Consider the following 26,287-nt stretch of genomic DNA (forward strand, 5'->3'; position numbering starts at 1 on the left):
ATGCTAAACACACGATTAGCGGCGGAGATAAGAGAGAGAATAAATATAGACGAAAGCGAGAGCGGTGAGGGCATAATGTTAAAAAGGTGTTAAATACGCCATCTCAGTCCAAGTCTCGCCCCCGTTGGTCAAGCTTGATGGTGTTGGCCATTGTTGACTTGTACTCAAGGCAATCCCGTTTAAAAAAGGACACATAAACATAAACACACAAGATAAGAATTTGATAATAAGAGGCGGCAAATAGAAGCAGAGTTAGGTCGTCGCCTGCAAGCCAAGCGCCGTGTTTTTGCTTCATGATGAGCAAATGCCTACCCGCTATCCATGTCGAGACGAGACAAGACAATAGCCAACAGAGCTGCTACTGCACCATAGAGGAGGACCTGCGATATCTCTGTCCGCTTGAACATGCTGGTCTTGGGGGCCCGGGATGGGCGAGAGACATTGGCAACAGCAATAGACAACTTATGCTAGGGCTCAAGCTCGGCGATCTCTTTGCAGAGTCGGTTGTTGCCCGTGTGTCTGTGGTAGTCCTCTTGGAGTTCCAGGATATAGGCAAGGAGTGTGGAAAGGGCTGCACAACTAACGACATTTGGGGAAACGGCAGTTGGATTGGCGCGAAGTGAGGGGTTCTTGTTCGGATTGCCAGTGATGTGGCTTACATACCGACTTCGCAGGTTCAAGGCCGCTGTCTGCAACCAGACAGATGCAGCTGACGAAAGAGCCGTCGAGATACTGGAAGGCCAAATAACAAGGGAAGACTCCCTTGTTTCTTCGTTTATCCTTTCCGTTAAACCACGGCAGACGGGAAAACTGATGTCTCGGCAAGGACAGCGCTGGCCTCCGACCTCATAGGGAAGGCGTGTTCGAGCTGAAGGCTGGTTGGAAGCCTCTAAAAATATATGCCCGGTAATGTCGGGGAGTCCGGAGGTTCTCTGGAATCTTGTCGGGTGTCTCAACGGTGAACCAGCAAAACCGAGTCGTGGAGGTATCTGTGTACTGATGTGGGGCTCCAAATTCCCGGCTACAATGTGTGCCTGCCAGTTGTTGGAGATCGCCTTCTGTTTTCCCCACTTCGTCCCACGTGATCTGTCGAACAATCTGGATATGTATAAGTGCGGTGTCAATGGTCCGCCGCCTGTTGACTTCACATATCGTTGGAGAGCGAAACTTCCTGCTATGGAAAGGCACGGAAGACGGCCTTCACAGGCCACAACATAAGAAGGGTGGGAAAACGATAGGTATATGATGTGGTCAGTATCTATGACCAAACTACCTTTCAGCTACTAGGTGTAGTTTGGTAGTTTGGCCTTGTATGTGGCCATTCAGGGACATCATGATATCGTCTTGTATCCCTCAGACAATAAGGTCTTCACCCAAGCCTAAGAACTTCATGATAGCTCTGACAGCCTGTTCGTCCCCTTCTACAGTCTCGGCCAACTCCTTGTCTACCCACCCATCCGTCCAGCCACCTCCGAAATCGATTGGCCAGGCATCATCGTCATTGTCAATGATAACATTGCTCGTCTTCCCATCTCCCCAGACCACTCCAATCTCATGTAGCTGACTGACCGTCTTTCGGATCTGAGCCATCCACTTCTCCCTCCTTGTCCTGGGTACAGTCGAAATAAGGGTTGTCTTTGAGACGAGCACCGGGGATCTACTCGCGCAATAACCCAATAATATGACCATTGTCAGCATGCTTGACATAACTGAGCAGCTGTGGGCTCTGGATCGGAGTAGAGACATAAGGCTGCTTTATCTTTTGCAGCCTAGCCAGCTCCCGCCTCAGATCCGGGGCAAGCGATCCAGTATCCTGCGCCTTGCAAAGCATTTCTTTGCCATTGATCAGAACTCGACTGACAGACCCGTTTCCCACAAAGATCTCCATAACTTGGATCTCCCCAGATGAGTACTGTGGAAGGTCGTCGTGTGTCTGCAAGTCGAAGTCAACATCCGCTCCATGGTCGATTTGGGGCTCAGGATCAATGTAGGCCTCATCAGGACTGATTTGGATAATGGTGGGCTTGCCTTCAACAGACTTGAGAAGGAAATCGTGTGTTGTGGGGTTAAGAAGCGAGTGGAGGATTTTGCTGGACGGTGCTGGAGTCTGCGCTACTTGGGCAAACAGCGATTTTCCAGCGGGAAGGATGACATCTAAAACCATGTCGACAATATCTTCGTATTGTTTGTCAAAGTCAATAGACGTAGCCTAGCCAAGGAGCTTGATCAGGTGGTTCTCGATAGGTTGTTGGCAGTCATTGGAAGGGTGACTTGCGAAATGGACACCGCAATGCGTTTGCTGTTGAATTCAAAGATTATTTCGGCACCATCGTCTCCGCCGGCATCGATCCGAATAACCGAGATGTCGTCCATCTCATGGCTCCTACTAATGACATGGCGGAGGCATGTTAGTGAGCTGCAGTTGTTGGGTAGCCAAGTCGTTTTCTGATTGGGCTTAGATGCGCATTCCAAGCGCGAAGCGCATAACCTTTCTTGTGGGCCTTACAGGGGGTTGGACCGTGCGGTATCCACTTGAGCTATACTGTCCCAAAGCTTGGACAGCTTGTCACTTGTGCCACGATGCGATGAAGCAATATAGAGAGCATTACTGCCAGCAACTTTCCACAGTTGCCTTCGCCCAAGACGCGGAAAGACTCATTGCTTATTCTAGACTGTCGCGCGTAATGGCATCGCCCAGACAAGTGTCCTCTTAGCTCCAGTATCATTCCTCTAGCTGTCGCAAACACGACATACTGGCTTCCCCCTGCCACGATGGCCGCCTCCGTTCAAGACCAGCCTGCCGGACAGGTTGCACAAGCACTTGTCGCCTTTTCTCTCCATGGATCCTTCCCAAATGAGGACGTGTCCTCTTTGCAAATCCGTCCTGAGGAGCTCCCATCGGCCATCCAGGCTCTTGCCGAGACCAAAGCCAAGCTTGAGGTTTGCCTCCGGTTCCTGACTGTACCAGATGTGAACCCTCCGGCTAACAGCTTTCTTAGGCCGAAGTACACGGGATAAACGAGGAAACTGCGAGCGACGTGAGCTCATGGCGAACCGGCGCGAAGTCTGTTCAAGACGACATCATCCGATCGAAAGCGCTGGCCAGCGAGATCTTGAAACAGGCGGATGCCCCAGATGTACCGGGGAAGGCGACTGACGACATCGAACGGAAGGCCGACTTCCTTATCCGGGAACTGAATTACAATCAGCAGGTGCAGGACGCTCTGAGGGACATTAAAGGGGTAAATCAGACACTAGATCAGGTTGAGCAAGCGTGCAGCGAGCGGCGCATACTAGATGCGCTACACTTGCTAGAAAGTATGCTCCGAAATATGGATCCGAACTATGGACTCGACTGCTAACCATCCTTAGAATCATGGGCCCAGCTGGATGCCATCCCTGTGACCAAGTCCTGCAGGGTCATAAAACTCTTGGACATACGCGCATTTGAGCTCAAGTCAGATGTGCACCAAGTATTCGACCATGTGTGGAATACACTCATCCACGTCGACCGCGAAAAGGGTCGCATCTCCGTATCCGGCTCTCGAGAAGGTGAACACCAAGGCTCAAGTTGCATACGGGCTTGTTTCTAACTATCGCAGATGAGCCTATGAGCCTCTCCGATGCTGTCATTGGCCTCAAGGCATACAAAGAAGTCGACCAAAGAATGAGCCAGCTTTGGCATGATGTCGATCAGGCTATTATTGGCCCACGGATGGACATTACAAACGGACCCCCACCTGCCATTCGGGTACAAGGTGTAAGTCGTCAGGATTCGTAATGCTACCATGCCCTAATTTTGAGATTTAGGACGTGCTCGAGACGAACGGTACAGCAGACAAGACCATTCGATCGCTTTTTAGGGATGTGGAACAGATCTTTCAGTATCTTCTCCAAAGGTTGCCGCCAGATATGGTCGAGTCCATATCTTCCGTCATGATGCCGGCAGTCGTGTCAAAAATTACGACTGTCTGGCTCGATTCTGCGGTCCCGTATTCACTTAAGGATATGGACGAGTTTCAGGAGGTCATCACGGTGACTAAGGAGTTCTGCGCCTCGTTGAAGTCCCTGGGTCTCTCGGGCTTTGGCGAGCTACAAGAATGGGTGGATTCGGCTCCAAGAGTATGGCTCAGTAAATGCAGAGAGGCCGCCCTAGATTCTGTTCGCTCCAAGCTAGCCGAAGGTGCGTTTTTAGATCCAGGTTGTTTTTTCCCCTGCTGATGCTCACACACCTATCTAGGTCTTGGAGAGCCGAAGCAAGTTGAGAAGGTTGAGAGGCAGATGGTCTCTTCGGTAGAAGGAAAACAACTCACCGCAACCGGCGCCAACGCAGATGTTGATGATCATGGTTGGGATGCCGCGTGGTCTGACGACGAGGAGAACACGGCTGGAGCCTCCACATTAGATGCCCCTCCCGCAGCCGAAGAGCCAGCTGCCGAGGATGACGGCACAGATGCGTGGGGCTGGAATGACGATGACGCCGGCCCTGACGGAAAACCCGAGGAGACTAAATCAGAGAAAAACGAGGAAGAGGACCCATCAGAGGCCTGGGGCTGGGGAGATGACGACCAAAGGGAGGCGCCAGAACCACACCCACCTCCACCGGCACCGAAATCTCCCCACCAGGAGCCCCGAACCAGAGAGCTGGTCCTGAAGGAGTCGTACAATATCTCCTCTATGCCTGAACCAGTCCTGTCCTTGATATTTGCTATCATTGATGACGGCGCAGCTCTCACCCAGTCTAATTACGAACATAACCCCGTTGCGGCAGCTGCCACCGGGCTTTTCAGCCTCCCAACCTTGGCTCTAGCAATGTTCAGAGCGGTCTCTCCGTATTACTATGCGCTGGATATGGGCGGCAACATGTAAGTCAGAACTGCCATTTCTTTGTTTGTTCGATTTGTCTAACTTGTCAGGTATCTGTATAACGATGCCACCTACCTATCGGAAAGGCTAGCGGACTTTGCGTCAGATTGGAAGAGCCGCGAGGATATTAATGCCAAGGCGAAGGCGATGGTGCGGCTCGACAACGATGTCAAGTCGCTACAGAATTTTGCAAACCGCGCCTATAGCAACGAGATGAACACCCAGAAAATGGTGCTCAGGGACCTACTAGGAGGTATGTCAAGCAACCAGTATCCGAGTACTGGCAAGTCCTAACGCATAGCCACAGGCGAGCAGAACCTCATGCAGCAAGACGAGGCCGAGAGCTGTGTCGATTCCGCCGTGGCGAGGGTGCGGTCTATGGCAGTAATGTGGGAAAGCATCTTGGCCCGGTCGGTGTGGTGTCAAGCCGTCGGCTCGCTAGTCGATACAGTATCGACTAAGATCATTGCCGATGTCATGGACCTCCCGTCAATAGGCCAGGATGAAGCCTACAATATTGCTAAGCTCATCGTGACGGTGACCGAGCTGGATGATCTCTTCTTGCCCAGTCGTCTCCAAAACCGCGGTCAGGGGCCAGGATCGGGAGGGGCCGGCGAGATCCCTTCTACGGCGCAGCATGCACCATCCTGGCTAAGACTACAGTACTTGTCCGAGGTCCTGCAATCGAACTTGCGGGATGTGCGGTATCTGTGGATGGAAAGCGAGCTGAGTCTCTACTTCTCGGCGGAGGAGGTTGTAGACTTGATCAATCAGAGTTTCGAAGACAATGCACGGACAAGGGAGGTCATCAAGGAGGTTACTCAGAACCCTCGGCCGAGGCAGGATGAGGACCAAGGTAGCTAGCTGGTAGTTGACCCGATGGAAACATGCAAAGCAAATAATCAGATCCGCATTAACCAGAAAACAAATGGAGGCGCTCTAAGTCGACACAATAAGCCATCCATCCCATTCCAATTCTAGAAACCAAATACCTGACAAGGGGAGGTTTGGCCCTTGCTTAACAACGCCTTTTTGTGCCCCATAACCCCGAAAACCCGGCCCAGATATTCGCCCTCCCACGTCAAGCATGCCAAACGAAAGACACAGAAATAGAAAAAAAAGCTTCATACGCCCAAAAAGACCTTCACGACCATGGCCGCCAACAGGACCCCGACGACCATGATCAGCCGATCGACCCACACCGGTACGGCATCGTTGGACGCGCCCCTCCGGCGGGCCCGCACCGCCCCGGGAGCCCTGCGCCGCCGGCGTGGGCCCACCAGCGGCACGGTCCTCGTGGGCAGGGGCACGCCCTGCTGCGCCGCCGCCGCCGCCAGCGGCCGCGTTGAGGGTGATGCTGGGCCCGCTGCTGCCTGTGGCGCTGGCGTCGGCGGCAGGGGAATGGGCACGGGCAGCGGCGCCGTCTGCACGAAGCCCTCTGCCAGCTCGGCGCTCTCCGCGTCGAGAACCCGGTCGCTGACCACGCGCGCCGCCGCACCACCTGCACCAGCCGCACCAGCCGCAGCCGCAGCAGCCTCCTTCTCCATCTCGTCCCGAAAGCCCATCTTGAGCTCGACAGGGACCTGCTCGTCAGTAGCAGCGGGCCGCCCGCCACCCTCCGCCTCGTGCTTGCGCGCGGCCTCTGCGCACTCGGCCATGATGTCCTCGTTGGACCTGGAGCCGCAGGCGGGGCAGGCCCAGGCGCGGCTCTCGGCGGCGAGGCGGCGGCGGACGTGCTCGGGGCTGTCGAGGCCGCCGACCTGGCCGCGGCTGTCGGTGACCATGAAGGAGCGCAGGGCGACGAGGGCGGTGCGCAGGCCCCAGGCCGGCTGCCACGTCTCCTCGTGGTGGCCGCTGATGGACAGGCAGATCTCGCGGTTGGCCTCGAAGCGGCCCGACGGCGTGGAGAAGCGGAAGGAGGGCGGCCGGAGCGGGTATGAGGATGGGAGCGTGATGCGACCGTGGTAGATGCCCTCGGCGTAGGGCGAGTTGGGCGGCCCGCGGAGGGTGAAGTGCCACTCGAAGAGGTCCGTCTCGAGAGGCGTGGCCGTGTAGTCGGGCGAGGGAGAGGATGAGAGCTCGGCGGCTTCGCGCACTGCGATGGGAGGTTTAAGTGGTTAGCATGACCTGGGCTACCATCTGGGGGGGAGTTCTGGGGAAGGAAGGGAAGTTGGTTGTGTAGCTATCTTACTTATGCGCCGGATGGTTGGCGATTTGGAATTGAAGGTCGGAGCTGCCATGGCTGGGACCTTTTTCCGATATTGGTTGGTCGCTAAGAAATGGTCGAACAGATGGGTAGAGAGATTATCACGAGAATAAGGTTGTCTCAAGGTATTTTGTACGTCATGGAAGGTAGGAATGAGTTGGGAAGGTGTTGGTGGAGTTGCCAGCTTGCCACATGCCCCAACTGGAATCCAGCCCCGCTAATTTCGGGATGAAGCACAAAGATTACGGTGGCCTCTTTGTGCAACTACGGTAGAATGTGCCGTCAAGGGTGGCCTCGTTTCCTAGGAGGTACAGATAGATAGACCTTTGCAAAAGAAGCAACTGGCAAGCAGTACAAACAGATAAGGACAGTTATCTCATGCGCTGTGGGCCCCTCCGCGGCGTCAATGAAATGTGGGCTCCCGGATTTGTGGGCCTGCTGCGACCCCCACTGTAAGTGACGGACCGGAGTGGGTCTTCACACCTAGGTCTGGTCCGACGGGGATCTAACCAAGACACCTCGGGGGAGTCTGGGCATAAATATACCAACTACGAAAGCACCACGTATGTATTTTTGCCCCATTATGAAAGCTTGGAGTACCTGAATAAACTCTTCTATATGGAAGCACATCCAGACTCAGGTAGGCAGGTGTAATCAGCGATGTAGGATGTTGAGGTCTATGAACCTACGTTCTCCCTTTTAGGACTTACTGTATATCTGGCAGTAAACTTTATCTCCAGGTTACAGTCGCGTGATAACAATTGGGAAGATATAGCTAAGGGATCGTTAAAGGTGGGAATCTATGGAATGGGTATAGGAAGTTTGGATTTCCAAGCTCCAGTGATCGTACTTCCAAGCAAGTGACTCGCCTTCAGCCTCTATCCTCTACCCGTGATATATCGTGGTATACTTCGCCTGGGTACTTCGAGGTATGTATCTCTTACTCAGCGCTGCCCTACCCGATATTGATAATTCCTTTTCACCCCAGTCAGGTCCCATCCCCATCCAACTCAACCATCAATTAAGCTCCAGGAGCAGGCGGCCGCGACGACTCAGCAGATGGCGAACCAGGACATTGAGAGGAAGAACAATACTGGCAAGAGCACAAACCAAACTGGTAAGAGGAGCTGCTCCCCTCGCCGCTGAACTTGCTTGCACAACTTGGAGTGATGATAGTTTGTTACATCGGAAAGTCGCAAGTGCAAGGCATGGAATAGGCCATTAGCTTAGTGAACCTGTAGCTAACTAGAGGTCAAGAAAGGGCGCGATCCATTTATGCAGATTTCTTTAATCACCAGAGACGTTTCGCCAATCTCACCGCTCTAGAGAAACCATAGAAGTTTGTTATTTTATTTTATTCATTTTATTTGCGTTGGACGGGCCCAACCAATACTCAGTAAAAATACACAATCTGGCGTCATACCCGCGCCAGTTGGATATCATACGGAATCTTATTAAACTCTCAACTCCGATGTCATGGTATGCGAAAGCTCAAACTCAACCTCAAACTTAATGCAACTCGCCGATGAGTCACACCTATATATTGATCAGGCGTAGGAGCAAGACATTATGTACCTAGCCATCTTGTTGAGAACCGGTAGAAGAGCCTACCAGCTTAGTTTGGTGAATCCGAGTAGGAAGACACCTGAAGTCGGCCAAGATCCTTGTGCCAAAGCTCGAGCCACTGCCCCCTGATCTGCGATTACGTCAGGCAGTCCAACCCCTGGTCCCAGGAGCACTGCCACACCTTACGCCTCATTCCCCTGATGTCGATCAATCCAACTTCACTGCATCCTGGTATTGCGTTTTCCTCCAGTTCTGAACGTATCTTTAACATTCCAAACAATAAATCGGCGGTAGAGGCTGGCTATTCTCGATGGGTGTCCCTTCCGGCTGATGGATACACACTCGCCACTCCCCTCCGCGCCAAACATGACTCGACGCTGGGCAAGAAGAATCGAGCGACACCTCTGCACCTGTGCTACATATTTCCCCCTTGCCTTCGTCTACGGCCTGACTAGCTGGGCTGTATTTGTCGCTGTCAACATAAGTACGGTGCCGTCAAAGGCGGATCACTTGGGTGAGCTTTTACTGCCAGCGGTCTCATTGTCGCAGAAACAGGGAACTGATCCGAGCGGTTCTTTAGGAGTTTCCAGCGCTACTGCAGCGGTCGTGTTATATCTCCTCCTCAACTGGTCCTACACCACTGCCGTGTTTACACCGCCCGGCAGCACGACGAATGATAATGGCTACAGTACGTTACCAACGACGGCGCCACCTGCGACCACCTCCTTTACCGTCAAGGCCAATGGCGAGATGCGATTCTGCAAGAAATGCCAGGCACGGAAGCCCGATAGAGCGCATCACTGCTCGACGTGCCAGCGCTGCGTGCTGAAGATGGATCACCATTGCCCATGGCTTGCCACATGTATCGGGCTGCACAACCATAAAGCTTTCTTGCTTTTTCTCATATATGCTACCGTATTCTCGCTGTGCTGCTTCGCTATCTCTTTCAGCTGGGTCTGGATCGAGATTATGAACAGTACCACCTTCATCGAGGATATGATGCCCGTTAACTATATCATCTTATGCGTAATTTCAGGCATCATCAGCGTCGTGGTTGGTGCCTTCACCTCCTGGCACGTCTGGCTCGCCAGCAGGGGTCAGACGACAATCGAATGCCTCGAAAAGACGCGCTACCTCTCCCCCATCCGCAAGTCCCTTCAACAAACCTACATCGCGCAACACACGGGACAGGGCGTTCCACTGCCCAAGTACGGCCAGCAGCTTCTTGACATCCACCAAAATACCCTGCCGGGCATCACCCGCCCCGAAGAGGGCGAGGAGCTACGCTCGTCTCCCCCCAGCTCCCCCGGAAACCCCGCCGCACAGCACCGCCTCGACGACCGCACCACGGCCTCCTACCCGGCTGGCGGACCTCAGCTCGACGGGTCCCGCCACCTCACCTACGACGACATGGAGCGGTACCGGGTCCGCAGGCGCTACGAGGAGTACCTGGACGAGGAAGACTCGACGAAGCTGCCCAACGCCTTCGACCTGGGTGCCAAGCGCAACCTGCTGCACCTGTTCGGCCCCGTCCCCTGGCTGTGGGCCCTCCCCATATGCAACACCACCGGCGACGGCTGGTCGTGGGAGGCCAGCCCGCGCTGGTCAGAGGCCCGCGACCGCCTTGCCCGCGACCGCCAGGAGCAGCGCGAGCGCGAGCGCGCCGCCGGCTGGGGCGCTGGCAGCGACACCGACACCCCCGTCCAGACCCCGACCGGCTGGTACCAGCCGCCACCGCCGCCTCGTCCTCAGGGACCGCCCGCCAGTGGCGCCGGCAGGCATTACCTGCATCCATCAGCGGCGCCACCCCGGCACAGTCCCAGCCCCAGCCGCGGGCCCACTCTTCCGGGAAATGGTGGGCGGCGGACGCCGAGCAAGGCCGACCGCGTGCTGGGGAGGGACGTGGACTCGTACCTCGACGGCACCTTCGCGCCGCAGAACCAGCAGTCCGTGTCGCTGAGCCGCCTGAGCCCGGCGGGGTTCGCCGTCTACGAAGACGATTTCATCGACAGCGGCTTCGACAACGACAACGATTTCGGCACGAGCGGCGACGAGCAGGAGGCGACCGTCGCCGCCGCCGCCGCCACCACCCCCAATGCCCTGTCAAGCGAGGCATCCCCCCCGCAGCCACCGTCACGCGCCGAGGCGGAGCGCCGCGCCCTCAACTTCGTCACCAACGGCGGGTGGGACCGCGGCGGCGCGAGCGGCCTGCTGCGCAAGGGCTCGTCGACGTCGTCGGCCGGCGGGCCCGCGTCGCCACCGCTGCTTCTGGCGGCGACTCCTCCCATCCCCCAATCGGGTGGCAGGAATAACGCCTTCGGCGGCGAGGACGCGGAGGGCGTCGATTGAAAAAAGGAGTCGCCCGGGATCGATCGGGTTGGGTTATTACCATGATATTTTGACATGATTTTGGGATACGCGGGGCGCGAAATCTGCTTCCACGAACCGGGCAGAACCGGAGGCGCCCAGGTCCCTAGGTATAGGATGGAACTTTGTACTGCTATCCCAACTTACGTTTCTCTCTATTTATAGTGTACTAGCATGGCGAGGCTTTTGTGATTTTTAATTTATTTTGGAATTCCAGCTTGTTAGAACGAACATATCCCTCCTTCCCTCCCGTCCCCTGAAGGAAGCTTCTGACTTTTTGGTGACGCGGCCCTGTCTGCAGCCCGGCAATGCGTGATACCCCATGCTCGGGCATACGTACCCCCCGTGAATGGTGCTGTATAACCCCTAGGGTGATGAGCCATACTTTCCTGGCGTCAGATTACAAGAGCAGGTGCTGGCCGAGCGGATACAGGCATGGAATTATTCGGCCAGAGTGTTGCTACGGAAGAAGTAAAAGGAGGAACCAAAAAGAAAAAAGAAGAAAAAGTTAATTGAGGCGGTGTAAGGATCGCCTGCCTTCAGAACAGACCCAGAGGTGGCTGTCGTAGGTGTGACGGTCAGCATCGCATCTGACCATTACACCACCCGTTATTGTATAAAGTCACTTAATTTCTTTATCAACCTATGATCTGGTCCAGCCGACAAGGAGCATGTCAAGACCCAAAGTTCAACCCAGAAGTGAATCACCTCCCCTGAGGGTCAGAAGGTCGACTACTTACCAATTTGGGCCAATAAAATGGAGACCTAACTACTTATCTTGACCATTAACAGTTCAGATACCATTGTTTCGCTCTGAATCACCGAGACGCAGTCCCAGTCCCCTCAGACTAACCCCCCCCCCTTCCGACCCCGCGAGGGCGTCATGCTCCCCATGGGCGGGCCTAAGGGGTCAAGGTTTGGATTGGGTGGTTGGAATGAGGCAAATCAAGCCCGCCGGCCTCCCTAGTGAGCCATTGGATATCTCCGTCACGACACGTCACTGATAATGAGACTGAAAATCTAAGTAGGTACCTAGGCAAGAGCCAAGGTTTGCTCAACGACATGTCGCTCGTTTGAGATCGTTATCGATTTGATTGACAGCGCGAGCCACTGGTATTGTTTATCTCCCATGATCCCATGCCCTTCCTTCAATGCATTTCGCGTCAGATAAGATGACTCGGATTCGGACGTGTTGGAAATATTGAAGAGTTCTTAGGAAAGCAGGACAAGTAGATGCACACACGTGTTCCTGATGATTGACCATGTTCTCCCCTGAAGGCCCTCGTGCGAATGCAGGTTAAACGTGTACCGCCGTAGATGGAGAACGCCGCCGGACCCTTCCCAGATGGATGTACAATGAAACGACAGTCCCCCGATACCTCTGATGCAAAAGCCCAGTCAAAAAGCAAAATGAGATGGCATTCATGTCCTTCCCCTAAACCCTTTGCCCACAAACAAGAGCTGCTCGCAGCACGAATAGAAAAGTCGTTAAGGTCCTGCCCTGGAGGGACTCTGGTCCTCCCAGCTTGATGATATACCACTCTGTCTCTGCCGTCTTTCCCATACGGACCGACTCTCTTCTTATGCCGTTCCCTCATGCTTTTCCCATGTTGATGCAAGAATCCCGAACAGCAGCTCGATCCGTTATTTGCGGCGACAGCTCTCTTTTTGCTGTCTCTCCGTCTCGAATGGTTCCCGTCTCTATACCCTCGCGCCAAGTCGTGTCGCTACCCATAAAGGAGAAAGACTGTCTCTCCCATAAGCGCACCCTGCCCATACTTTGGGGCATGAAGTGCATGGTTTACATTGGGGTTTAAAAGCAAAGCTCCCATACCGCAGAACTCCAGAAATAAGAACACAAAAGGAAACAAAGGAATGCGAGAGGTCATGTCATCTCTCACATAGTCCCGCCCTGCGCCGTATCCATAACGCCTCGTTGCGGGTATTTTGCTGCTAGATTCTACTGGAAGTTGAGGAATCATGCATTGTCGCCCGTCAATCGCCGTGGACTCGAGTGGCAATGCTCAGAAAGGTGTTGTACAGCCTTGGAGAAAAAGAAAAAGGGTATGTTCAAGAAGATGTGAAGGGACAGAGGCAGCATCGTGGCAACGAGTTTTCTCCCCCAGAAATCGATGCATCATCATCGTCTCATGACTGGCCGCTGTCAATGCTGGATTTCGGGCTCTGGTTCGATCGAGTGAAGAAGGAGGGTCTGCTGATGGCCCTAAACTTGTTGGCGCTGTCCGAATCGGCGCCAGGTACCGGGACCAAGACGCTGGTGATGTCGACCTTGATGCGGCAGAACAGCGTGGAGAATAAGTATTGGTCACCCTTGTGATCGAGCAAAGGCAGTGTGCGGTAGCCCTGCTTCAGGCTGACCAGTTTTGCAGTGAAGGTCGCCAGCGGGGGTGTTCGGTCATTGTACGTCTTGTCAGCGAGCTTGACGCTCCATCGCACAAAGACGAGGTCGGGGTACTTGGTCATGACATTGAAGTTGAACCTGTTGTCGAACTCGGGGTTAAACCCGTTTCCTCGGACAATCTTGGTGCGATACCGATACTGGTACTTCAGAGGCCCTTGCGTTTGAATATTGTTGCCACTGTTGTCCACCTTGTTTCTCTTGTCATCGGCGAGGAACACTTCGACTTCGACATACGGATCCAAGGTCCGCTTCTCCCCGAGATTGTAAGGCCGCATCAGCTGCTGGACCGAAATGACATCGATGCTGAAGCTGACGTTCTTCCGCTCTCGCTTCGTCGCCCAGTCTCCAGCGCCGTTGGGCATCAATTGGAACTCGCGGAACTCGATCGGCTTGAGGACATATCCAGATAGGTCTGTGCCGCTGGCAAACATTGCACGGTTCAGCTGCATTCCCAGATCAAAGGTTTGCCAGTTAAGAGCAGCCATCTGGACACCCCTTTTCCAGTAGATAAGAGGGTCAAAGTTGCTCGAGTTGATGCGAGAGCCGTTGGGGTAGACTCGCATCATGTAGCGCATGTTGTGGCGAAATATAGAGCGCTTCTTGTCGCCAGGCTGGCTGTTCTTTGCGAACGTCTTCTCTTTGAACGAGAAGATGTGGTTGTACGTCTTGGCTTCAGGGGTATCGAAACCGTCAAAGTGGATGCCGGCATTGTAAACTCCCATGTTCCCAAGGATCGGGTTGATCTTGTTCAACGTCCTGCTCGTCGAATCCTTGTCGCTGTCGCTATCACATTCGCTCGGGTTGCTGCTTGGCGCTGACGGAACTTCCGAAATGGTGTTGATTTTGGTGCTCAGTTTCCGGGACGAGCCCCCAATGGGACTTAAGAGGGGGCTGACAGGAACGGAGCCATTGTCCAATGTCAGCGGTCGCTGAAGGGGCGAGGTCAGGCTGTTTCCGCGCCTCCGCCCAAGGATATCCATGCCCCTGGGATCGTCGGCCTGCTGTGGCTTCTTCACCTTGATCAGAATGCGACCCTGCAACTGCGAGGGCGACGGGAGCCGATCGGAGCCGGGGTCGATTGGCTGAAGGACAAGTTTCTCGCCAAAAGTGTCGAGCATTATTCGGGCCATGTTCTCCTGTGTTGCGAGGCTGCAGCGGACCTCGAGGGAGATAAAGAGCGGGAATGAAGACGTGACAAAGGCATACTTGTTGATGGTGTTGATGACCTCGCGGAAAGAGATCTGAGTGGTCAGCGTGTGCCCGTGCGAGACAATGGGCTCATTGTTCTGGCCATCCCAGCAGTCCACCTCGACACTCCGACAGGCGCGCATGAGAGCCGAGATGTAGCCCTCGACGCTAGAGACGCCAGCAACTTGGCGCCCAAGCAGGTAAGTGTTGTGAGAGCTGGATATATAGTACTCGTTCAGCGGCCTGTCCAAGACATAGTTTCGAGGCTCTCTCGGAAGCGGCACGTTCGAAGTCGACGTGAGAAAGCTGGCCAAACCGACTTCCGACATTCTCAGCGTCTCTTCCGTGCCCTTTGCTGATGGCTCGCCCTCCCTCGATCTGCCCTTGCGGGCAAACCTTGCGAAGACTGCCTCCCAAGATTGCAAATCTTCGTCGACATTTTCGCCCTGCGAATCCCGCAAGAAGTTCAAGAAGTCGCTGCGGCTTAATCCCAGCTCAGTGTCCGAAGCGTACTCGCGATAAATGGGCAAGGCATCCTTCCTTGTCTTCATCAACCGCACAAAGTCTAGAAACTCTGCGAAGTTTAAACGTGACTCGTCCTTGCCCATTTTATTCGCCACCTTGACCTCGTTGAACTTCTCGAACAGGGTGCTCGAGGAGACGTGAATGTGAAGGTTGCGGCAGACACGCTCAACACCGGAGAAGTCGATACTCTCCTCCTCGGGGCGATGAGGATGGTCTCCAAACAGCTTCGAAACCTCGCTTTGCCAGTAGGCACGGACCGCCTTGTCATTGAAGGCCATAAGACTGGTCGCGAAATCCTGGCGATGTTTCGAGATAGCCTCTATCGTGGTTGTCCAGAGTTCCAGGGTCGCCTCGTCATCAGCAACTAGGTGCATCATCCTGTTATTCTTGGATCTGTCGGGGGGAGCAATGATGAGAGAGAACCCCCTCGATTCGTACAGCTCAGGGGCATTGAAATCCCGGCGATATTGACTGAGGTCATCACCAGTGCGGATTCCCTCGATGTCGTCGAGGTAAACAGACTTGGAGGGTCGGGTCTTGTCCCAATATATTTTGGCATTATCCGAATCGAGCACCAGGAAGATGTGTTTCGGGCTCCTCTTCTTTGACAGCTTCCAAACCCAGGTGCCTCTGAGGAGCGATAAGGGTATTACGGGACCCGCGCTCAAGGTCGAAAGAGAGGAGGAACCAGGAACAGATGCGTTCATCCCAAATTGGGAGTCCCGAACCACAGATGCATCGTAGCCATACGCGAAGGCCGTCTCGTCCTTCTCATTGTTGCAGGTCTCGTCGTCGGAGTCGCAGAAAACCGTGGTGTCGGGCGGTGGAACAAAAGCAGAGCTGTTGCTGTTACTTCTCAATCGGGCGCGAATGATGCCTGGGCCGATGCTGCCATCCCGGCTAGTCGGATGGGCTGAGGACTGCCTTCGGGCGCCACTTCCAAGGCCGGCGACCCTGTTGGAAAGGCGTCTCATAAGCCCACCACTCCTTCCTGGCTCTTGAACGGCCTGTGTGGGGTTGGGGACCACGAAACTCTGAGAGGCTGAGTTGTTACTCTGAGAGAGCGAGTTGCTACCCTGGGGAAGCGAGTTGCTGCTACCTTGAGCGAGCGAGTTGCCGCCCTGAGTGAGCGAGTTGCTACTCTGAGCGAGCGAGTTGCTGAGCGATATGCTACTCGTCTTCCGTGCCACAGCAGGGTCAAGCTCAAACGGCGGCGGAGGGAACTGCTCTAGATCCCTGCCGCGGAAAGACATTTCTGGAGACGAGCTGCAGGTTGTCGTCCCGGTAGTATCGGGGGACAGATTCGGAGAGTCATGTTGAGAGCTGGAGGCTGCCGAAGAAGTGCTTACGGCAGACGGCGGGATGGTACCGGTTTGCGACTGTGAGGAGATATTGGTCTGAACCAGGCTGGGCCGCGAACGACTCGAACTCATAGAGGGTGTGAATGCAGAAGAGGAGGGAGAGGTACTGGGGTTGTTATCTGTGGTGATAGACATAATAACGGTGGTTCTGGGAGAAAGCCCTTGGCTACCTATTCGACGAGGAAAGGGGATTCCACCAGAGGTATCGCAAGGACCTGAAGCAGAACGAACCACAGGGTCAGGTTGGGCGTCCAGCGATTATAAGTGGAGAGGCGCCTTCCGCCGCATCTTTCTCGAATCTGCTTCGTATATCAAGCCCTAGATCCGGTGTCGAGTGCGGGGAAGACGTCGACGAAGTCGATCCCGGCAGGATCGAGGTCCCACCGGCAGGGAGAGTCTTATAGGGAAGGGAAAGCGGAGCCGTGGGGCAGATGGTGTAAGGCGACGGATGACCGACTTTGTCGCTCAATCGGCAGGTAACTCGTCACACCAAGTCCAGATTGCCTACCTTAGGCAGATCAGGTATATGGGGTGTACCAGTACAGCACAAGACGCAGACACGGTCATGTACGGCTCCCTCGCTTATTTAGAGGATGGGGCGGGTATGGGCCGTGTCTATGACAGCTCACGGCAAAATGATGAGGTGGCAGGTCGTATGCAAGTCGCTGGATTCGGAGAGAGATCGAGACTGGGGGGATGTTGGAGTCGGGGGCAGCAGCAGCTTGGCCAAAATCCAGCACCGAGCGACTAATGCGCCCGCCCGCGCGAACCTCGGGCTGCGATTGAGTCTAAGGCGCGGAACAGAACTTCGCCCAGGGCGCAGAAGTCAGTTCTTCAGCTCGGTGGAAAGATACGCGTCGAGGAATGCGCGGTCGAGCAGGGGCGTGGAGACGGCGGGAAGACGCGATCGAATATCAAATATGAGTCCCCGTCGATTGACAATGGGTTGCTAACGGGAGGGAATGGCCGGAACCCCCGCTAGACGGATGCTTCGATCCGGTTACAGGATTTGAGGTCGTCAGATAATGTTGGTGATCTGTTACGTGTAAAACCTTAAATCTGAGCCGCGGTGGTGGGAATCGGGGAGGCGAAGGTGGTGGTGGGAGGGGTGGAGGGGGGGACCGATGGTGGTGGGCAGAAGGCGGAAAGCAAGCTGGTGGTGGTCCTTCTGGTTTTTAAAAGCACAATTCAATGGGGAAGGCATGGCCGGGGGAGCTATTAAGTTGGAGTGACGGAGCGGGAGTCAGAAACGGCCACACTCTGAAAAACTGGGTCAGGTTGATGAGTGTATTGGACGAGATCGTGGGCCAGGGAAGAAACTGGTCAGGCGGAGTTGGACGCCTATGCGACAGGTGCCGGGGTCGAAAAGTTGGCAAGAATTTCCATTTTTTCACATTATTATCCCTATTCCTTCTTTTTCGAATTATTATTTTTCATGGAGAACATGGGGGAATCATGATCTGGTAGGCAGGGCACGACTCCACTCAAGGTACCAAATGGTACAAGTGCCAGGTAGCGCCTGCATCCCTTTCCCTTCTTTTGAAAGAAAGGTACGAATCAAAAATAAGTACTTGGGCAAAAAGTGGAACTTCTGAGGTACATCCTAATCGCAATGACGGGGAAGCCTACGAACTTGGTTGGGGTGAAAAAAAAAATCTGATGGGCCTGGCATCGTAATCTCTACAGGGGTCTGACCTTGATAACCAAGTATCATCCAAGTGCACCTGGAGGTATGTACCCGAATCTCCCGCCTCACTTAGGATTGTGTGGGGGACGGACGTCCTGTTAGAGAGCCTAAGAGGCTGACTTACCTACAGTAGGTACCTAGGTATATACATACTTTAGCTGCGCACTCTACATGTACGGCGAACTCGAAGATACAACCCGGTAGGTAATATGGAATGTGCCTCCAGAAGGAATATGGAAGGTGGGAGTTAATCGATGCGACTCTGGTTGGCACTTCCCCCCCGCAAAGAAACGACATTGACAGGCCCCTTTAATTATGTATCTACCCCACTCGTCATAGAAAGTCTCCAACATCCTAGAAGCTTTGAGCAACCTACCCGTAGCCATTACCCCCTGGCGTGATTGTTACGTATTCCCCTACCAGAGTTGAGTGCTTTTGGCCGCCTTCGGTGTGTCGATCCCTTGAGCTGCGGGTGCTCTCTCGAATTACTTATTTACCTATGTATGCGTAGACCTAATCGGTTTATATCCAACCTCTCTGCACTGTTATCGCTGGTCTGCCACATGTACCTTGTGGGCCCATAGGGATTTTATGTACCTTGCCAGTCGTGGAGCCGAGTGCTGCAGCCTTGTTGGGCCCCCCGGGACAACCAATTCCACATGGCTTCTTGCGCCTGCTCCATGGGCTCTCGCGCCTCTCTGCAGCAAGATCGAGTTGCGCAGGCATGCAAAGCACGCAAAGCACGACAGCAGTGCATACGGGCAAGTGCAGCAGAATCCAGCCAGAAACTCCAGTCGGAGAGCGAGCCATGGCTACTGCCATTCCATTGTTCTTATCGCGGGATAATCTCGTGATCCTTAGCCATTTACTCTACGTCTCAATGGCTCCGAATTGCGACTTTCTTGTCTTGTCTAAATTTAACCCCATCGTCGCTGCCTCGTTTCCTTGTGACCCGTTTCACCGTCATTTCTGCATTCTTGGCTTCCATCCTTGCTGTCCCGATCCCCGCCCGCAAAGGAGGAGGCGGAGACGGGAAGGGGGAAACAGAACAAATAATAATAACAAAATAAATAAATAAATGAGCTTCAGATTTAGGAATTGTTTGCCGCACGTCATTGATCTGCCCAGTTGAACTTGCGATATGCGACCGGGAGGTAATTAACAACTTGACTCCATTCCAGTTCCGGCGCCAACATTACCCCCTTCTGACGCAATGCCAATCAGTGGAACATGCTCCCAGCGCGATATGCGACAGGCCAAATAAACAGTCAGCCGCCCCGCCTCACGATACTTTCCGGAAGTTGTTGCATTGGCCCCCTGCCGGAACCCAAAGTCTCATGTCTCATTGTCGGCCCTACTGGCGTCGTGCCTTCCGTGTTCCGGCCGCCCATTTGTCCGCTGCGGCCAGAATCGTCGTGAGAAACTGTGCTCCCTCAGCTGCCTCGACGTGCGTCGTCGGCCGAGGAGTTGATTGGTATGCGAGCCTCTTTGTAGCTATGCTCAGCGTCGCAATTTGCGCTCGGCATTGACAGGGGTCCAGAAAAAAAAGTGTCACGAGGCACCAATTCTCAGCCGTTTAGAAGTTTACATCTGCGGGTTGCTTCTGGAAAAAAAGCGCTTCAACTCCCTTGCCGCAAATCAGGGGCGAATCTCTTTTGTTTCCCCTCGCCTGTCACTCCTAACCACCCACGCGGGGCGCGTTGTCTCGGCAGCACTGTTTCCAGCAACCCGAGTCACCCTGTCAATCCTGCCTATCAGAATCTCACCTCAGGAGGGAATATCCTCCGGATCCTCTCTAAGTTTAATCCTCGCGACGACTGCCGGCGAAGGACCAATTGGCCCGGTACCGCCACGTTGGATAAGAGTCTTGCGACTTCCTGATCCCCCAGGGAAATAGGTACCTAGGTACCTCCCAACCTTGGGGCCGCAAGCCACCCATTGTAGGATACGTAATGAGGTTCCTTGCCACAACGATGGATTTCAGATATCCGGTGGTGTGCGCTATGTCGTGCAGGATGCCAAGGACTCCTTTTTGTCTTAGCGCCCATGTCCAACATTATGGTAAACCTGATTTTCGGGCCCTGTTCCTGCCACCATCCGCGCGAAGACTTGCCGTCCTTCCGCAGTCGTATCCTTCGAAGCCACAAGCCTCACACCCTCGCGACCCCTGGACCGTTACAAGGATATCCCCGCCTATTTCATCTCGAAGTCGTTCTTCTTTGCTTCCTTTTTATTCTTCTTTCTCGTATACAGCGTACATGCTACGGGTATATACCCTGTCTCGCTGCTCACACTGCTGCAAGTCCGTTGCGCAAGGTTCAAGGTTGAGGTGAATCCCGCACGTCCCAGTTCTCTGTAATAGGTGCGACGTATCCAGCCAATCATTGTCTACCACCCTACATACCCACCTGCTTGCCCACCGAGGAAAGAAAGGGAGTTCACTGAGCAGTGAACACTCGGCGAACAGCGCGGGATGGAGCCTGGAGGATCTGCTGCAATTGCATACCTATCACGCGTGCCATGCGTTGTTTCATATTTCCGCTGTGGACAGGATTGCAGGGCCCTGGTCGACCCAGCTAACGGCCAACAGGCCAACACTAGTAAGCCCTGGAAAATCGGTACGTATCAGGAGAAGCCCCCTCTTCTGAACACCGAATATCCGACTTGGCACTCTACACTCCACGAATAGAGTCAATAGGGTCAACCAGGCCGGTGCGGTCAGTTGGACACATTGAATACGCGACTTCTGAGGTTTGACCAGTCAGATAGGTGCGAACCGAAGTTTGCGCTTAGACGGTCCATTCAGGAGTGACGGCAACCGGTGTTGGTTCACCGCCGGAATGACTCACGGAGCAAAGGGAACTTTGGTATCCATCCCCCACCAGGCGATTAAGAAATTCGAGACAGAGCAGCGGTCGATCTGTCGTTCACACCCCACAGAGCGGGTTCGAAATCATCCAAGGCAAGATTCGTGGCCTCAAAACAGAGTTCAGGGATATGTACAAACGAGGTACGCAACCAATCTCTCTGGCCAGGATTGGCTAGGTGCATTTTGACGGGAGGGGCCGTTGCGTGCGGCATCTTGAGCGTTGCAGAGCCTGCAGGTCGCATGTTGCGTGACACCTTCGAGCGAGCCGTGAGGACATTTGATCCCTCTCAATGGCCGCGGGGAAGCTACATCGGCATCCGTGATTGGCAAGTGTGACCATCTTTCAGCTGTATTGGCTCTTCAATCGGCGATGCGACCAGGAAATCGAACCGTCACGGTGATGGTGGCGGTCGCCGAGGATGCGACGATCTAGGTGCAGCTTCCGGATGCCTTGCTGGCGCGGCAGACGCCTTGCAGGTAGTGAGGGTGTCAGAAATCGCCTTTAATGGCAGAGACTCTAAGTGCCTGACTTGTGTGGGAGTATTTGGAAAGGATACACCCCCACGCCCCAGCTCTCCCCTACATGCATTGTCAACAAAATGCTCAGTCTTAATGGGGCCATGTAATCCGCCATCCGCACAGTTGCACGGCATTATCCAGTTTCTCTCTGTTCGGCGGTTCGATTGCTACCTACTACAGTGCCTACTATCTCCCTCTTAGGAGGGGAGATGTGCTTATTGCCCGATACAGAAGCATTATTGAATTTGCACCTGCGTGTGCATGCGTTGCCCACGAATAATAACCCTCTTTTAACTGCCGGCCGCGGCCACATGGAAGTATCCCCCCGTTTGAGGATCCTGAGATTTGAGCCGTTTGATCATTTGATCACATCAACCATATGGCTACAGATACATAGTGGGAGTTCAGAATTTCAGATCCGGGCATTCGCTCCACCGGAGGTAGTCTTGACTCTGCATGTTGCTTGGAGGTCCCTGATCCGCAACCCTAACCGAAATCATGGGTCTTATTGGCTGGGACCCCTTGCGAGAAATGGTGGGGTTGATCTGTGGACTCCGCATTTTGTGTATACAAGTACCTCGTACCGTAGGTACGTACCTGTTGTACTGTAGGTACAAATACCTACTGTGGTACAGGTCTACACAGACTAACCACATTTGTACAGTACCTAGATACCGAGGTACCTAGGTTAACCTCTTGTCGCAAAGACGGCTCGATGTAAGAAAAGCAACTAACTTCCGGGATCCGGATAGCGGCAACTAGGTTAGGTAGTTCCAAGATTGCGAGCCGCGAGGATGTCTGGCACCATTACGCAGTATACGAACAACAACTCAAAGTCCCGCATCCCAAGAACCTTGGAAGGCTCTTACAACGTACTAACCCGGTCCTCCGACGCTACTACGTACTAGGTATGTAGAGATGCGAGCATGGAGTTTGAATCAGCAGAAGCGGTGAGAGGAACGAAGCCGGAAAATGATCACTCAACCCACGTGCAATGGGCTGATTCTCAACGCGCCTCCCCTGTCTGGATCCTCAGGGCAGAAATTTCGACATGATTGACCAAGGATCCAAGCTACCTATTAGCATGTGAAGAGCGGCGTGCTGAGAAGAGCTCATGTTTCAGCGCCATCCCCACGACAGCGTCCAACCCTGGTCAGTGACAGGCTCCCCCTGTGTCGCAAACATTCTGAACTCGTTTTGGGCAGCTGCACATCATTTCTTCCTTGCAGCAAAGATGAGCAGGGACGGCTTTGACGGCTGGCACGTTGTGGGGTAAAACCTGCAGAAGAGGTCCCTGTCTCACTCTCATCCCATGGTTGTGCGACCCAAGAGCTCAGCTTTGCACAAGCAACCTTATTTGCTTTTTCGCGCGCAAATTTCTCCGACGCGTGCTGGATGTCGGAGTCGTGCCCCCTGATCGATCGTCCGTTCAAATTCCAGAGTCTCCCACTCCTGGAGATGAGAATATCCGACAAGGCTGTGTTGCCATCGCATAGGGGCGCGTTGGCATTCACGATATTGATACCACCCACTCGGAGTGGGAACACTCCAAGTCGGCCCCCATCAAAACGAAACAAACAAGGTACTAACCTCGTCAGCGGTCCGGAATCCGGGCAGCGCATTGGCACGTTTCTCCTGCAGTGAGATTACAAGGAGCCAATCGAGTTTGCGACTCGAAATTGAAATTGGCAATGCGACAAATCCCGAGCCCGCCATTTTTCTAGAAGCATTCGACATTCCTGCGCGAGCTCCACCTCCGCAAAAAGCAACCTACCCTGGTAAAGTAGTGCACCCGCCAGCTTGGATTATTTTGCCGTGAGCTCAGGCCAAGTTACAGGATGGCGGGTCCTATGACGTCGCGCCTTAGCCCCGCCATCTAACTTGTGGTGGAGTCACGGTGCACAACCGACCCCCTCCCTGTTGACATGCGGTTCGGCCAAGACATCGTCCGCCTCAAGAGACACGGACTAGGTATACACGCGAAAAGAGAGTAACTTTCAGTAAACCGGAAAAGGGAGAAATACGCAATATCCCAGCCCAGATACATCTACCTGTTCCCATAAATCTGACCTGCAAGGTTACGGTACCGAACCTCCGATCGACACTTTCTCCGCGTCGCACATCTCACTGTTACGTGGGCTTATTCCTTCTCAGCCAAACTACAGTAATCTTTGGTTTGCTCGGAATTCGGCCAAAGCAAGAAACCAACTCGTAGTTGCATGCTGCTCCTCCCCCCTCCCCCCCCTTCCCGGCTGGTATCTAGGTACTTGCGCACTACGCAGTACCATGCCGGGTGATTGGGATACAGATCAGCAACCAAAAAAAGAAAGGGTAAGGACATAATCTCGGCTGGCTGCTGATTTCCATTCCAGAGCTGCAGCTTGCCAGCCGGGAAGCACTTTTGACCTGTCGCTCTGCGCCACGCAGCTGCATCCGAGTGGGAGGGGGAGGCACGTTTCTAGGATTCCAAAAGGTGCGGAATAGCTTGCCGTCATCTTACTTTTGGTCAGCCTTACTGGGCCCGATGGTCCCGATGCTTGTTCTTGTTTGTCTCATAAGGTGGACGGAGGAGCGCTGGTAGAGTGGGTGGCGGCAGCGGTTCACCTATCAATATCAATCAATGGCTCAAGACTAAATAGCACGCCAAGTGACAATGGCACCCCGTCTCCGGGCCCGACTGGAAGGCCCATCTGGGCCTGTTGGTTTCACGCTCGCCTATAGTTATACCTTATTCGTCCTGGTAGGACGCGCAACATCTCTCTCTGCCACTTTGGGGTTGAGGGTACCCGTAAAGGTTCCCTCCATGATTCACCTTCACGTGTACCTCTCTGCCAGCTCACAGGTTGATTTATAAAATAAAAGTTATTTTTATTATTTTTATCTGAGACACGGTCCAATCCATTTTGCCTTGTCTTACTACTACCTGACAGGTGCCAGGAGATCCAAGTTGGATTCGCCTTTCTAGGCTGGTTGGTGATCATGCCTAATTGGCTGTTCGAATGCCGTCTACGGATAGTAGACGAGTATCTTGCCAATTGTCACATCGAAAACTAGGCGGTGTATGTCGAAGTGCTGCCATCTCCTATCCTTGCCCGATTGAGCTCGACATCTTCTCAGCCTCATGCATCATCAGCCAGCGTGTCGACTCCAAATATGATGTATCATTCTCAACCTGCCGAATTTAGGTCTTCACCATGCTCCTTCCCGCATTGATTTGCAGCATCCGGCCCTCAATGGGACGCTGAAGGGCCGATATTGCGACATCCTAGTGAGGATTCAGGGTGTACCCGGTCGTAGGTATACTTCTGGACACCTCGACGTCGTCCTGTTCTCCTAGAGTGGTTGGTTGGCCAACATCTCGTGATAACATCAACGAGGGTTGGATTGCTAACAGGACTCGGGTGACCATGGCGTGCTTTGTGGGCCACATCTTCCGTGTATGCCCTCAGTGCTTAAATCATATGACAGCTCAGATGTCCTATCCCGCTTGTTCTGGTCATGCATATAGTGGACAGCCTACGCCGTCGCTCGGCGCATTAGGCTCTGCTATGTCTCGTTCCCTTTGCTCGTACTCGGAGCTTAAGCCCGCATCTTCTCGGCTTGCTAGACATTAAATGACTGATCAATCTCAAGTTATATGGCTCTTTCGAACTCTTGGCCAGCCACTCGCCCAGGAATCCAGACTCTTTCCGTATCGCCGGGGGGTCCAGACCCTGCCCTATTTCGTCATCGTCAGCCAGAATATGATTTGAGGCGGACTAGGCGGACTAGGCGGTGATACGCCGGCGAGCCTTCGAGATAAGCGCTTCCAACCGCCTCAACGCCAGCCACGTGCGCATTTCTCCTCCTGGGTGGTGGTCAGCCATGCCGGGCTTATCGCTCTGTCCTCTCGGTGTTATTCCCATATGGAAAGTGATGACCGACTTGTCGTGAATATTATGCGCACAAGACCATCCTAGCTCGCAAACGCTACATGTGTTACCCACGTGGGCGCACTGCAGTACGAAAGCAAGCAGGCAAACGAGCGGTATGCCTTGCACCAATCCCTGAACCATGTTGAGTGGACTCTCTCCTGGGTTTCCTGGTCACCAACAAAAACCAAAAAAAACGCATCCAACATGACGATCGACAGGTATTGCACCATAGCAGCGACACAGGGAACCCATAATAATCTGCAGCCAGCCGCAAACACCCCTAAACCCAATCGGTCCGAGAGGCACGCGCCTAGTTGGTAAAGCGAAGCTATCGAGGTGCATGGTCGCCTTGCGTCGACGGCGCCGCCGACTCGACCAACCGCAATGAAGGCGCCTCAAACAAAGAACGGAGAAAAAAAGTGGCTTTGGACGCCTTGCGACCTGAAACACGCTCTCTCGCCGCCGCCTCTTGCGCAGGAACCAGGAACCCTGCGTTCGAGGGGCTGCATGTGGCTGGTCATCCTCGCCCGCCCATTTTGCTGCCTCAACACTCTCGATGTCGAAAACCTGCTTGCTTTTGCCTCTTCCTTCTTCCCTCCCCCCGTCCTGTCACCCCAGACCGGTGAGGCGGCGGATACTCCTCTCTTTGATCATTCTGCTGTCGTCAACTCAACGTCATCCACGGTCCTCGAGGCTACACCGGGTTTCTCGCCATCGCACGCGCCATGCAGCCGATGCCTAAGACAAGCCCCCGATCGCCAAGCCCGGCCTAGACCTTGAGAGTTCAGCTCCCCATG

General features: G+C 54.1%; 6 protein-coding genes across 6 annotated transcripts; 2 read left to right on the forward strand and 4 right to left on the reverse strand.

Annotated features, from left to right (window-relative positions):
• Positions 1-1,353: 1,353 nt before the first annotated feature.
• Positions 1,354-2,373, reverse strand: QBC33DRAFT_576213 (kinase domain-containing protein; the record flags this gene model as incomplete). Its single annotated transcript, XM_060430893.1, has 3 exons — positions 1,354-1,609; positions 1,662-2,209; positions 2,272-2,373. The coding sequence occupies 3 exons, from the start codon at positions 2,371-2,373 to the stop codon at positions 1,354-1,356; spliced, it is 906 nt and encodes a 301-aa protein (XP_060286767.1).
• Positions 2,374-2,577: 204 nt separating this feature from the next.
• On the forward strand, positions 2,578-5,815 carry QBC33DRAFT_528435 (uncharacterized protein). Its single transcript, XM_060427056.1, has 8 exons — positions 2,578-2,940; positions 3,000-3,318; positions 3,373-3,552; positions 3,603-3,760; positions 3,811-4,183; positions 4,241-4,865; positions 4,917-5,119; positions 5,174-5,815. The coding sequence occupies exons 1-8, from the start codon at positions 2,773-2,775 to the stop codon at positions 5,728-5,730; spliced, it is 2,583 nt and encodes an 860-aa protein (XP_060286768.1). The 5' UTR covers positions 2,578-2,772; the 3' UTR covers positions 5,731-5,815.
• Positions 5,659-7,391, reverse strand: QBC33DRAFT_566983 (ubiquitin-conjugating enzyme/RWD-like protein). Its single transcript, XM_060430472.1, has 2 exons — positions 7,058-7,391; positions 5,659-6,961 (listed from the first exon to the last, which is right to left on the reverse strand). Exons 1-2 carry the CDS (start codon positions 7,104-7,106, stop codon positions 5,991-5,993), a joined length of 1,020 nt encoding a protein of 339 aa, XP_060286769.1. The 5' UTR covers positions 7,107-7,391; the 3' UTR covers positions 5,659-5,990.
• A 1,613-nt stretch (positions 7,392-9,004) lies between these two features.
• On the forward strand, positions 9,005-10,987 carry QBC33DRAFT_445634 (zf-DHHC-domain-containing protein; the record flags this gene model as incomplete). The annotated part of the gene is made up of 2 exons (XM_060424338.1): positions 9,005-9,152; positions 9,219-10,987. The coding sequence occupies 2 exons, from the start codon at positions 9,005-9,007 to the stop codon at positions 10,985-10,987; spliced, it is 1,917 nt and encodes a 638-aa protein (XP_060286770.1).
• A 1,891-nt stretch (positions 10,988-12,878) lies between these two features.
• QBC33DRAFT_271659 (PLC-like phosphodiesterase) lies at positions 12,879-16,865 on the reverse strand. The gene has a single exon (XM_060423193.1). It carries the CDS (start codon positions 16,634-16,636, stop codon positions 13,154-13,156), a length of 3,483 nt encoding a protein of 1,160 aa, XP_060286771.1. The 5' UTR covers positions 16,637-16,865; the 3' UTR covers positions 12,879-13,153.
• An 8,402-nt stretch (positions 16,866-25,267) lies between these two features.
• On the reverse strand, positions 25,268-25,753 carry QBC33DRAFT_271718 (uncharacterized protein). Its single transcript, XM_060423194.1, has one exon. It carries the CDS (start codon positions 25,629-25,631, stop codon positions 25,344-25,346), a length of 288 nt encoding a protein of 95 aa, XP_060286772.1. The 5' UTR covers positions 25,632-25,753; the 3' UTR covers positions 25,268-25,343.
• Between the last annotated feature and the right edge of the window lie 534 nt (positions 25,754-26,287).

This window comes from Phialemonium atrogriseum (assembly GCF_030411735.1).
Source record: "Phialemonium atrogriseum strain 8032-3 unplaced genomic scaffold QBC33scaffold_4, whole genome shotgun sequence".
Taxonomy (NCBI): domain Eukaryota; kingdom Fungi; phylum Ascomycota; class Sordariomycetes; order Cephalothecales; family Cephalothecaceae; genus Phialemonium; species Phialemonium atrogriseum.